We start from the raw sequence: 13,048 nt of genomic DNA on the forward strand, positions 1-13,048 counted from the left end.
TTCATTTGAAGAGTTTGTGTGCGGTGGGTTCCATGAAATCTGCCATGAAGTCTCGATTATCTTGCAAAGGTCAATAAGTTAATCCCCTCTATAGTCTGGACCTGGCCCCATGGACCTTATTGCTATTCCTATATGAAGAAACTATCTTCGAAAGCATTTTTCATCATCATCAGCAGGCATTGGTAAAGTGAACATGTTTCAAGTTGTTATGGCTTTGCTGATTCAATTCTAGAGTAAAATCAATGAAACTTGTAGCCTACCTACTTAACACTAAGTTAACAACAAAACTAAATTGTAACACAATGATAACGCCCATTAAAAAATATGAACACACCATAGTTAACGGTCCTCAATTAACTAACCATGAGAGTTATGCCACAATATTTGTCAGTTACCATAAATATTAGCCTCTTCCTCCATGTCTCCTCCACCTTAGGCAAAAGGTATTAACTGTAATAGTAGCAAAGACCAAAAAGTATTAAGAGGAGGACAGTTAGTAAGATGTACCTCTCCAAAGGACATGTCTTCAGTCAGTGTGATCAGTATTTTTTTCAAAGATGAGTTGATTGTCTAAATAAAATTTCACATGCTTTAATGGATAATTTAAATTTTACATGGAGCAATCAATGAGTGCTTAGGTCAGTTTAGATAAAATTTAGATAAAAATGTGACTTGGGTGACAAACTCAACTTGGGAGAAAAGATAAACCAAATTCAGGCCGACAACCAACATTTAAAGAGGTGGTTTTTACTTTAAACAGTTTAAAATGGGGATTTGTAGTTTCAGTCATACGTATGATTTGTGTGTAGATCATAACTGTGGATCCCTTTGGATATCTCATAACCCAGGTATCACCACAACTTATTACTAGTAAAATTACCCTAGCTCAGTTACAACGTAAAATTTATGCATTTGTCACAACATGCAGGACTTAGCTTTTCATCATGATTTTGGAACACTTAAATCTAAGAAACAATTTGAAAAAAATCTCACATAAAATATTTACTTTTGGAAAATTTTACTAGGCATCTTCAATTAGACTGGGCCAATAAGAATTTATACAAATAATTTTCATAATATATTATAAATATAGAATATATTTCTAGCATAATTCATATAAATTTTAATTTCCTTCCATCAAAAACACTTGTTCAGGCTTGTTGCAATCCTGCCTTAACTTCACTATTTTTCTAATATCCACTTCAATAACTTTTGAATATCCAATGCAATTACCTTCAGAAAAACCAACACGTGTTATTGCCTGTTAAATTCCAAATGGTATGTTTGTAAACAAAATATTATATTTCCTTTACACCTTCCAAAAGTATTGGCGCATCCACTACTGCTGTATTTTTACTTGATTCATTTTCATTACATTAAATAATTTTATCATTAGCACTTAAGTGCCTCTCAAAGAATTGTCATTTTTCTAGTTCAAAAATTACATTTATATGAAAAATTTGATTGGAATAGCTGGATATGATCGAACTCTACAATAGTTAAGAATTCAATAATTAATGTTTTTATTACAAAGAAAGAGACTATGTTCACTTTCCTAGCTTAAAATTTCACAACAAATAATCTCTATACATATTATCATCCAAAGTATATAAAAATTGCATAAACATACATAAATACTTGCATAAGAAAATAATCAAAAATTACTATTACTACATTTAAGATAAATGCATTTAAGCTATTTGAAACTACATATAAAAATGAAAATAAATGCAGAAATTAAGTAAGCCTATCAGTCTTATTTTGTAAGGAGGAAGCTAGTGTGCTGCTCTTATAATAGTATCTTGAGTAGCAAATGATTTGTTTTCAATGCCACATAAATTAATTCCAGCTGAGAAAATATTTTTACCCTATTCCCACACACACCCATATAGCACCAAGGATATTTTGAGACCCAAACACCAATATGTCAAAGGCTTCCCAAGCAACACCAACAATCTCCACCTTAATTAAAAAATTCCACCCACCCTCTCTCTCTCTCTCTACCAAATTACTTCTCTTCTTCCTTGGTCACTTCAAAATTCATCCCATGCTTGCACAGCCTCTCAACAAGGGATGTCTTGGCAAAGGCTGCCCCTGGTGGATAAACGCCACCCCTGGAAAATATTTTAATCAATAACAGAATGAAAGCCTCGTAGGGCAGGAACATTTAACATTATTTAATGAATAATGAACCAATCAAATTTTTAGCATAGCCTATATTTACACCTATCAAAGAATATTACTTGTCTGGCATTTTGTCAGCTTCATCAAGAATGGTCAATCCAGCTAACAAGACAGCGATGCAAGTTGCTCCATAGCCAGGATTAGTGCCTGTGACCTCTCCAATCAAGCGCCTGTTTGGGGCATTGGTGTGATTGTCAGTGGGCTCAGCCAAAGTCTCCGACCATCCCTCAAGATCAAAGGTCATCTTAAATTTCAATGATTTCATTGACTCTTCAGATGGCCCCTCATGACTTATTGACCCAAAAGAGAAAATTTTGGGGTGCTGTTTAGAGGAAATAAAAGAAATTTAGACAGTTTAATCATAAAATTAGGATACCGCAGCTTTAACCAACAATACTAGATGCTTACTTGGGAAACTAACAGTAGACACACATTATAATTTAATTATATTTTAACACTAGACAACTGAAGTTACCAAACAGTACATCTGACTAGAGACCTCTTATTCAAAAACAAAAATACTTTTTAGAGTGAACGGGCATACAAAAGGCACATTTGACTATTAATTGACTGCAACCATGAAGCTGGGGTGTGATTGTGGATCTTTAACAAATCATTTTCGTCATTCACAGTGAAATGTTTCTCCTAAGCACAGTTTATGATTATGTATCTTATGAACCGGTACCAATGATTCATGGGAAGTCCAGGAATCACATTTTGGGCATTGTCACCAGAAACTTGAATAACCCCAGAGTATTTGTTATCCAGAATGCACCATAAATATAATGTGTATACATAGAGAATATACGATGCGAGATTGCACCACATGTCTCAATCTCTCCCCCTCAATCGACCATTCTGTACACCAAAACTCCTTTCCCAAATATTTTGAGAATATTATCATTTCCTTCAATGCAGACCTCCTTCACACTGAATAAATCCACTGGGTGAATGGTAAACATTCCTCACACAGACTGTTTCTCCATCATCTAAAATCTGTGTCACTGGGAACGAAAAACTAACTTTCACTCACGTCTCCAAGTCCAAGTGATGCATGCATGTGTGCAAAAAACAAATGCTTCAGGATGGCCAAAAACTGCAACCATCACCGATAACATCGAAAAAGTTAACTAAATGGTGCTGGATAACCATCAAATTGAGGTAATAGAGAGAGAGAAGAGGCTCTGGACAGAGTGTAAGAACAAGATTGTTATATATTGATGAAAGAATTGGACATGAATACGCTATCTTTGTTGGGTTCCACACTTGCACACTTTGGACCAAAAACTCGTTCGAATAAACATTTCCAAGGCCCTGCTGGAGTAGTTTAAGAGAAGTGAGTCAGATTTTTTAGCATTAATTCATTACCGTAGACAAAACTTAGATCCACCACTACACTCCTGAGATGAAATAACAGTTGAATGTTAAGGGTGAACCTGTTCTAAAAAAAGCTAAGGCTTCAAACAGTCTGGTAGGTGATGGCGACTGTTTTTGGGAATGGTACATAAAAAATTGACTCATTAGACCTTAATAAAGGAAATAAATTAAATAAATGGGATGGAACAATGAGTATGTACTACCAATGTTTTGTTAAAAGTACTGATGAATTACTAAAGACAATGATTTTGACAAAAACTGGAATATATTTTACTTCTATATTTCAAATTTAAATGGGATCTTTTGGTATCATTTATCGTATGGAATCAGAAGTATCTGGCAAGCAGTACACAAGAATAGACAGGGAAACATGTTCAATAGAGCCCTCTGCCAAAATGCCAACAAGCCAGGTTTCACCTAAATTAGACAACTGCAGCCCTATGTGACCCAAGTTTAATTACGTGTGTTTACTTCACATTTGATTGGCAAATTTAGTTAGTTATACGAAGAAAGTTTAAAATCACTTTTCTCCCTCCTAGGTACCCAGAATTAAATTTTACAGATGACCCAAGCATTTTAGTTATACATACAGTGTTTCCCAGTCCATAAGATGCCTTTTTTGTACTCCAAAATATGCTCCAAGACTGGCCCACATCTTATACACCGAGGGTACATGGGTATTACTTTACCCCCTAAGTTGTAAGCCGATTTGTAAGGAAAAATACTAACAAGTATTTTTCCCTCCTCATGCATTGAAAATTTTTTCTTTAATACAAATTTCGATAGCATTGTTTTGAGCCAGTGACCAGCAATTAAGGTTTGATACTTTCTTGGCAGTACTTCCTAAAACTAATGTCCATTTAAATCTTATATGTATATATAATGTAGCGAGTTTGGTTCCTTCTCAAACGTGGTGCTACTGCAGAACTACATATTGGGCTAACAGGGATGTCACCCCTTTGCTCAAATATTTATTGTGATAGACTACAGGCACTGAACTGCAAGTAATACCAAAGTGTCGTTCAATACATAATCAATTCCTTTTAATTTAGGGTGGATATCTGCTTTCACACAGAGAAACTTTTTTATAAAAATATAAAATAAGGATAACCTCATGGTATCTAAGATAAGAAGATAATCATACAGTATTGTATTTGAACTCAAAGACTTAAGTCATGAACCACACTTCAGAGCAAGAAAATAGGATACAGGAATAGGTTGAAAGGGGCTTTGGCCCACCTCACACTGAGAAGAATGGAGGAAGCAGAAGACTGATTGAGTGAATGCAGATACAAGTAGAAAAACTTAAGTTCATGAGCTCCAAAATAGCCAAAGCTGGAGGAACATATTAAGAGATGGATAATAAATGACAGGAAGTATGAACTTACTGTTTGAAAATTAAAAAAAAACCATAAACACAGTCGAAGGTCGGTTTGGTAGGTGATAGAAGAGTTCACCCAGTACTAAGCCTGACGGCATGTGAAAGTCACACATCAGGGTAGGGGAGCCAGTTCCTTTCCCTGTGCCGGTTATGGTTTCCCAGGAAGATCTGGTACCCAAAAAATCACATAGCTCGGTTGGAGGTGCAGGTACCCAGAGACTTACCCAGGAATCGAACCCGGGACCCTCCCGTCAGTAGTCCAATGCTCTACCCCTGGACTACCGCGACCCACTGTTTAAACATAAATGATTTTCATTAAAGCAAGAAAATAAGCGATAGGCATGTCTATTGCCAATTTTTTGGGATATAATGGTGCAAGATATATGGCTCTGAATAAATCTTATTTTCTGGTATGTGATCAGTTTAAGATCAGAAAACAGAGCTAGCAAAAAGCCTCGCCATGTAACAAGACTCATCTTGCTGATTCCTGGTAGATTAACTTCTCAATGGCAGCCTATGGTTGTTTCAGTCATTAAACCATTCAAATGATCTACACAAGATGAGTGAAGTAGATTGAGGCAATACTCATGCTGTAGCACTATGAGCAATATTTAAGCAAAAACATTTCAGTTCACACTTTTATTACTAACAATCTCCAATATAAATTTACAATTGGTAAAATGATTCCAGTTGATTAACTTACCTTCAGCAGTAACCTTCTCCCAAACTGGGTTTTAGTCATCAGTAGAAATATTCCAGCAACAAATGCAGTCATTATTGCAGTCAAGAAAGAATTGAACTGTATATATGGTCGCATTTGAATTGGTCTCTTCTTCTCATTTTCATAGAAATATCTCTGGCTGCGATAAACAACTGAACGGTCAGAGCCTGGAAATGGGAGGCACCAAGCATCCACAATGGCACTTTTGTGCAAAGGGTTCCTATTATAGATAAATTAGGAAAATATTGGCAAGATTTATTAACAAAAGATAAAGTAAGAACGGGGAGAGTAACGGAAAGGAATGGCATGTAACTCATATTTTGTATTTTGTAAAATTTACGAAATTGTATTGGGGGTTTAAACATAAGGCACCCCAAAAAACAAATTGAAACAATAAATGCCCGGTCGTGCTCGAACGGGCCCAATTATTATTATTATTATAGATAAAATGAAATTACAACAATTGGGAAAAAGTAAGCTAATGTAATCCTTAAAGAGCAAAATTATTAATGTAGATCTTAATAGAAAATAATAAAGAGAACAAAATAAGACTAACAATAAATTTCAAATATTGCAATTAAAGTTGGCACTGTTATTTGTATAGATTTACTTCTACGGTCACTTTTTGATATGATAGCAAATGTATTAACAAAATGAAATCTGTGAGTGTTTTTACTCACATCTCCTTGACAGGTTAATCAGAGCACCGAAAATTTAATTTAGACTATTGCATGCTTTCACACAATCTTTTGGAAACTATAACAAAGAAACTTAAGCTTAAATAAAGCTTAAGCTAAAATATATGTACATACATTGACAACTACAATTCACTTTTTCTGGAGATGCTTTTAACTTTTTTAACCCTTCCAAACTGGGTACAAATATGATATTGATATATCAGGTGTACAAATAGGGATTTTTTTCCAAAAAAATCTGAATAATGGTAAAGATTCCTATTCAAAGTATGTTCCAGAGCTAGTTTGACATTTTCCCCATCTTTTGAGCAATATATGGAGACCACACCAGTGTCTTTCCCTTTTGCTATGAACCATTTATCGAGCCATTTTTTCACATCTTCATATGAACCAAAGTGCCTCTCAGCAAGTGCATGACCCATCGATGCAAACAATTGGTAATTGGAAGGAGCTAAGTCTGGTGAAGAAGCCACATTGGGTGTAACTTCCCAGCTGAGTGCTTCTAATGTGTCGAGAAGTAGTTTCGCCCAATGTGATGCTGCATTGCCAAGAAGAAAAATGACCTTGTGTTTCCTCTTTTGGCATTCTGGTCCTTTTTCAAACAGTGAACAGTTAAAGTCAAACGATTGTTGCTGGTAGCATTCAATAATAACCTTTCACCAGGCTTTTAACAGTTCATAATAGACCACACCCTTCTGGTCCCAAAAAACAGTGCATTGTCTTTCAGCCAAAGCGATTAAGTCATCCGGTCAATGTGACTGGTTGCTGAAATGCCGAAACCATTGTTCACAAGAATCTTTCAATGGAGCATATTCAACATAAGCTCCTCAAAGTAATTGGTATGATTCAGCAGCAGTTTTCTCCAAATAAAAACAAAAAATTTTTCCTGTCCACGAATCCTCTTTGTTTGATTTAAATTTTGACTTATCGAACACAGCAACACAACATTACACAAACACTTTTTCAACTGATCACTCGTGCACATCTGACACTTGATGACACCACTAAATAGCATGCGTCAAATATTTACACCAAAAACTGGATTGGTGCACCATCTGTTGTTCTGAAATCTGCATTTCATACTTTAACACCTGGTATACAGTTTCTGATAGACTATTACTCATATGATTCACAGCAGTATTTCATGTTATGACATATTTACTAATCAACTGCACTGGAGTTTGTAGTATTTCCATTTCCACAGATTATGAGGAAGACAACCTTTTGTCTGGAGTAGGTTCTCACAAATTCTAATGGATGAAGTATCTTTCTCTTGATTACAATACCATCCAATTTTTAAACGAACTCAGACTCATCTTAGGTGCATATAAAATTAATACAGAAAGACTTCATACATACGAATCTCATTCAGACAGCTATCTCTTCAAAAAAGGTTGCACATTTTCCCAAAAAGGCTTTATTTATGAGCAATTAATTTATCTGAAAATGGTAAATAATGGATTGCAAACAATCCTCTCAACAAGATAGATTTCATTACCAACATTCAATGCACAATGGAACCTCAAAATACACGTCCAAATTCAAACAACTCTTGAACCTAAATCATTATTAATAATCCAGACTGCTTTGACAGTAAATAAATGAGGTATTAATTTCAGATTTAAGTTCCAGAACCCATTATGTAATATTTCACCACCTCTCAAAAATGACAACCTGACATTTTCCTCCCAGGCCATGATCATAGTGTAAGCGAAACACTTTAAGCAGAACAATTTTTTCATTCAAATACATATTTAATACAATAATGCGTTCCATGCTGAAAATAAAAAAATATGAAGCTCAGAATTTTCAATGCAAAATTTTGAGAAAATATGATAGGATTATCCTTTAATAAATTTGAAGCATAGAAAGCCACCGCCTTACTAATGGTGATACTTCTCAATATATTATGCAACCGTTCCCCATTCTTTCCCATGTCCTCCAGAACCCATTTACTCTACTCTTCTGTATTTAACACTTCCTGAAAACTCACAGTTTCTAAATGGCAGACAAATGTTTAATTTCCAAATTGCCATTAGCAGCACCACGAAATAGCAGCATGAGAATGTCTTTCATTGGCATATGGCTAAGCAATGCATTCTCCTCTGCTGTTGAGTAAGTTCACTTTGGCGTCTTTTTCCAGAAGAGACCAGTCTCATCAAAATTGAAAACCTGCTGCGGTAGGCAACCCTCAATCAATGAGCTTCTTGAAATCACCAGTGAGGTTCTCTGTTGACTATAAGTCTGAGGTCGCTGCTTCTACCATTGATGATCCTTGAGTTTTCTTCAAGAGGTTAAGGGAAAACCACTGTTGCACTCGAACAAACGATGTTATTGTTCATAGTGTCACATTGCAATTCCTTTCTATTTATACATACAAGAAGCAACTTTTAAACTTATTTTAGAATACGTAGCCATTACATTGATATTCTTGTCACCCTCTTTGAAGCATATATCACCTTAATTTTTCTCTTATTCCTGAGACTAGTGTAAATCATTTATGTCGATTGAATGCACGTGCATGCCAGACCAGCCATTCTCACGCCTTCTTCCATTCCATCTAAGCATTCATATGCAGAATATGATGACTGATAGCCTATCACACCAAATTTCCACCCTAAGCAGGCAATGTATCAGCCAAAGGCTATACATACAAATCACCAACATCACAATATAATTTTTTTATACCACTTCAGTAATAAAAATTTCAATACACTAAATTACCTGGCCTTTAATGTGGGCTTCATTTGGGGCAACCTTTCAGGATATAGTTTCCTCCTCAAATCAGGCAGCTCACCGTGATGAGCCACTCCATGTACAGCTGATTCCCAAGTGCCATAGTGAATTGATGATCCCTGATTATTCACAATGACATAACACCATAAATCACAATGATTCAAGCAACACATAATCAAAAATTGAACATACATTAGAACTAAACATGAGGTCAGATAGGCAATGTTGCAAAATACTTTTATTTGATTATTAAACAATCCTTCCAGAGTTGGCATACTTAAAGCCATGTTTTATAATAATAAATACAATAGACTAGCTAATTAGAATTAGCACCTTTCTCCTCTGAATTAAATTTTTTTATTCATTCTTTTAACAAAAAGACCCTTAAATCTCTAGGCTGACAAAACAAGTGTCATGAAGTTTCACAACTGCTCAGTCCATAAAAATTTTTACGTTCAATCAGGTTATGTAAAACAGAATTTTTAGTATAAATAGCGGGGCCACCCATCATCACATTATCTACAATAATGAATCTTCTAAATTAACCATTTGCTAATAAAATTAGCATTAAACATTTAACACCACCTCCATATTTTCATTTTTAGACCAAAAACTTAAGTACAAACGTGTAGCATAACCACTGGATTATTACCTTGTTTGGGACATCAGACCAACATGTGATGTAAGACTCCACAGAATTCACTTGGCCTGAAATCAATTTACAAATTCACTACAAGAATATCAGAGAAATAAAACAAAACTGTTTCAAAACAAAATTTTCAACCAATGAAAGCACCAATTTTAGGTAGAATAAATTCACTGATGATAAATATATACTAATCTAAACTTACCCTTAAACTTCTGTGAAAAAAAGACAACACCAAGATCAGCAGGAATACTGTCAAATCCACAAGCACTCACTATATAAACCCCCTTCTCTTTGGCAGCTGCATGATATTCAAGTTGCATTCGCTCCATATACTAAAATAAGTGAAGCAATGACAAAACTATAAAGACCACATAAAATTCTTGAAAATCAATTTTGCAACACTAAAATTAAAGGGAAGTCACTGCAAAAAATAATGCAGAGGGTGGAAATTGCCATATGAATATTGCAAAAAATGGGAGAGGCATGCAGAGTTTAATGCTTTATCAGGGATATAATAAAGATGCAATTAACCTGTGCCCTTCAAAACTGATGGGGGAATGACACCACTTGCAAATCTCACTGCTCCATACAGAAAACAATTTAAAGAAATAGTGCCAACCTTTCCTTGAAAGAGAGTGCACCAACTGATATTTTTGGATATCAGCTAGAAAATCAAATAAAAATTTATATGGCCGCTGATAATACTTAGATGTTTAGACAGTGACAGAACCTATTTGTTAAATTATCAAAGACTATGCATATTGTTAGCAGTTAGGAGATTTGAGTCCATGGGCATGTGTAGGCATGCCAAAACTTGGTGGCACTTACACCAAGTCACTTTTTGGCAGAAGAGTTCATTGTCTTAAAACTTTCTGGATTCAGGAGAGTTTTTAATTGTGTGCCCCCACAAGGAATACCAAGTACTATAGAGTGATGTATACTTTAAATGGTCAAAGATACATTATTTCCTACCTAAGAGTAATTACTTCACAGTAGTATAAAGTATAATAGAAGAAACAAAATACATAAACGAAAAATTACAAAATGGGAAAATCATTTATTAAGTCCTAATAATGAGTCAGGCTTCTTCGGCAAGCCATATTACAGCAAATTTATTTTTAGATCTTGTTTGCAGCATACTTATGTTATTTTAAATAAGAAATTACCAAAATTCATTACCAAAACACTATTTCCCATTATGGTTTATTTAAAATGAAGAAACAATATAAATTAATAATACTGTATCAATGATATGATAACCATGATCATTGTCTAAATTAGCAACATTTCATTCCTCCTTATTTAGCTATCTCCAAATTTTGAAACAAGTAAAGCTGAGAATCTGATTGGTTTTATTAACATATTCCATGAAAGGACTTCAACTACCCACCCTTAAATTTCTTGATCACAGGCGTAAATGTAATAATGGTAGGTACACAAGGGGGCTGATAAAAAATGCAATAAAACCATCAGCCAAGGGTGGTCTTATTATTTTTATTGCATTTTTAAACAGCCCTCCAAAACATAAGGATGCATTTAGCCACAAAATCAGGTTTCTAAACTAAAAATGAAAATACATATCACCATTTCTGTGAATTATAATTTGACTCAACCTAGTATAATAATTTTTGCACATATATACAGCTATCCTATGCCTGTAATGGGTACAAAGGAAAATGAAACTGTAGCAATGAAAAAAATAAAATGCTCTTAAGTACTAAATGCATACTGATGTGAAAGCACTACATCACCATTCGCAAACATTGTCTTTGACAGACAATATCATAATTGGTAGATATAGTCCTTATGCAAGTTAATAACAGGCCTGCCTCTCACATGCTCTCCCCTCTCTCTGTGCAGGCACGTGCCACTTGGGTGAGCTCATATTGATATTAATTAATCTTGCAGCAATGGGATAGCAATAGAAAATAAGCATATTGCTTTCCTAATGGTTTTGACTGGAAATAATGACAATCTGGAGAAGACTTCATTTTGATCTGGATCATCTCACATTTATCTTCCTGTGTGATAAGACATCTCAGAGCTATGTCATCATGCATACCCACCCCATTTCTAAACAAACTATATCCTAAGTGCTCATTTACTCTCTTTTTCATCGTTTTTTTTCAACCATCTGAAAGTACTACCTTAGTTGAATGCAAAATCAAACATGGCCAAGAGTCAATCCTCAAGCTACTCTTCCCTTTTGGAATGTGAGTCAATATTGATCTACTCAAGTCTTCTGGTCACATTCTTTCATCAGAAATGCTATAAATGAGTTCACATAAACTTCCATGCCCAACTTAACTCTGAGTAGTGCTGCTCAGATGTTATCTCCATAACCTTCACAGGCATTATCTATCTCCACAGCCTCATCCTATTTAATTTTCCTTAATGCCCTTCCTGTTCCTATATTAAGTATTCCTGGTTCTGAGCTATTCTCATTGGCTTATTACTTGCTTCTATCTACACGCACTTGGTTATCTCTACTAGGTTATTCCTCGGCAAATTCTTTCTATCTCACATGAACCTCATCTACTTCAATTAATACTTTTCCCATTGCACTAATAAAACTGATTTCCCTTAAATCCTGACAGATCTTTCACCTTTCTTCACAGCAAATGCATGTCGCTGTCTCTCAGTAAACTTTTCTTATCTGTGCAATACTCTTTCCACCACATTTCTTTCACCATATTAGTTTCTCACTTCAGTTTAGTTTTTAGATTTTTGTGCCTCCTTCTCCATTATTCTGTGTTTACACTCATCCAATGCCTTTAATCATCCACCTTCCTCACAACCTCTTTGCAATCCATGGCTTCCTACTCCTTTTCCTTTTTGTTATTCCTATGGTTTTGTTTGTCCGTTCATTTAACCTTTGGAGGAGGTATTGCTTTTTTTCTTTCACTGTGCAGGTCCCCTTATCCTTCAATTTTTCTTGTCTCCTGGTACCCCATCTTTACTAAGGTAGTCTTCTACTCATATTCTATTTAATTTTACTTTTTCCTAATTTAATTATTTTAGATTTGAAGTTACACTTTAAACATTATATTGTAAACTATAGCTACAGCTACGGAAAACTGGCCGACCCCGGTGGCGGCGGGGTAACGTCCTCGTCTGCCATTCCAAGGGTCGCGGGTTCGATTCCCGCCTGGGTGAGTTTCGCTCCATCTAGGGCTTGGGTGTTTGTAAATGTGACCATTGTTATCGTTGTTAATAGTTCGATGTAAAGGCCAAAATGTGCTGTTTTCGGACTTATACTGAATAAATAAATAAATAAATAAAACTGAATTGATCCACCTGTTTAT

General features: G+C 35.1%; 1 protein-coding gene across 1 annotated transcript in view; it reads right to left on the minus strand.

Annotated features, from left to right (window-relative positions):
- Positions 1-1,007: 1,007 nt before the first annotated feature.
- Positions 1,008-13,048, minus strand: part of LOC139692875 (saccharopine dehydrogenase-like oxidoreductase) — a 16,893-nt gene continuing 4,852 nt past the window's right edge. Inside the window, exons 5-10 of the mRNA XM_071591186.1 lie at positions 9,946-10,075; positions 9,747-9,802; positions 9,083-9,213; positions 5,646-5,883; positions 2,244-2,506; positions 1,008-2,114 (exon numbers count right to left, since the gene is read on the minus strand). Of these exons, the coding sequence (XP_071447287.1) occupies positions 2,009-2,114; positions 2,244-2,506; positions 5,646-5,883; positions 9,083-9,213; positions 9,747-9,802; positions 9,946-10,075 (924 nt within the window). The 3' untranslated portion in view covers positions 1,008-2,008. The remainder of the gene's footprint in view (positions 2,115-2,243; positions 2,507-5,645; positions 5,884-9,082; positions 9,214-9,746; positions 9,803-9,945; positions 10,076-13,048) is intronic.

The sequence above is a fragment of the Hetaerina americana genome, unplaced genomic scaffold (assembly GCF_022747635.1).
Source record: "Hetaerina americana unplaced genomic scaffold, ioHetAmer1.1.p SCAF_43, whole genome shotgun sequence".
NCBI classification, from domain to species: domain Eukaryota; kingdom Metazoa; phylum Arthropoda; class Insecta; order Odonata; family Calopterygidae; genus Hetaerina; species Hetaerina americana.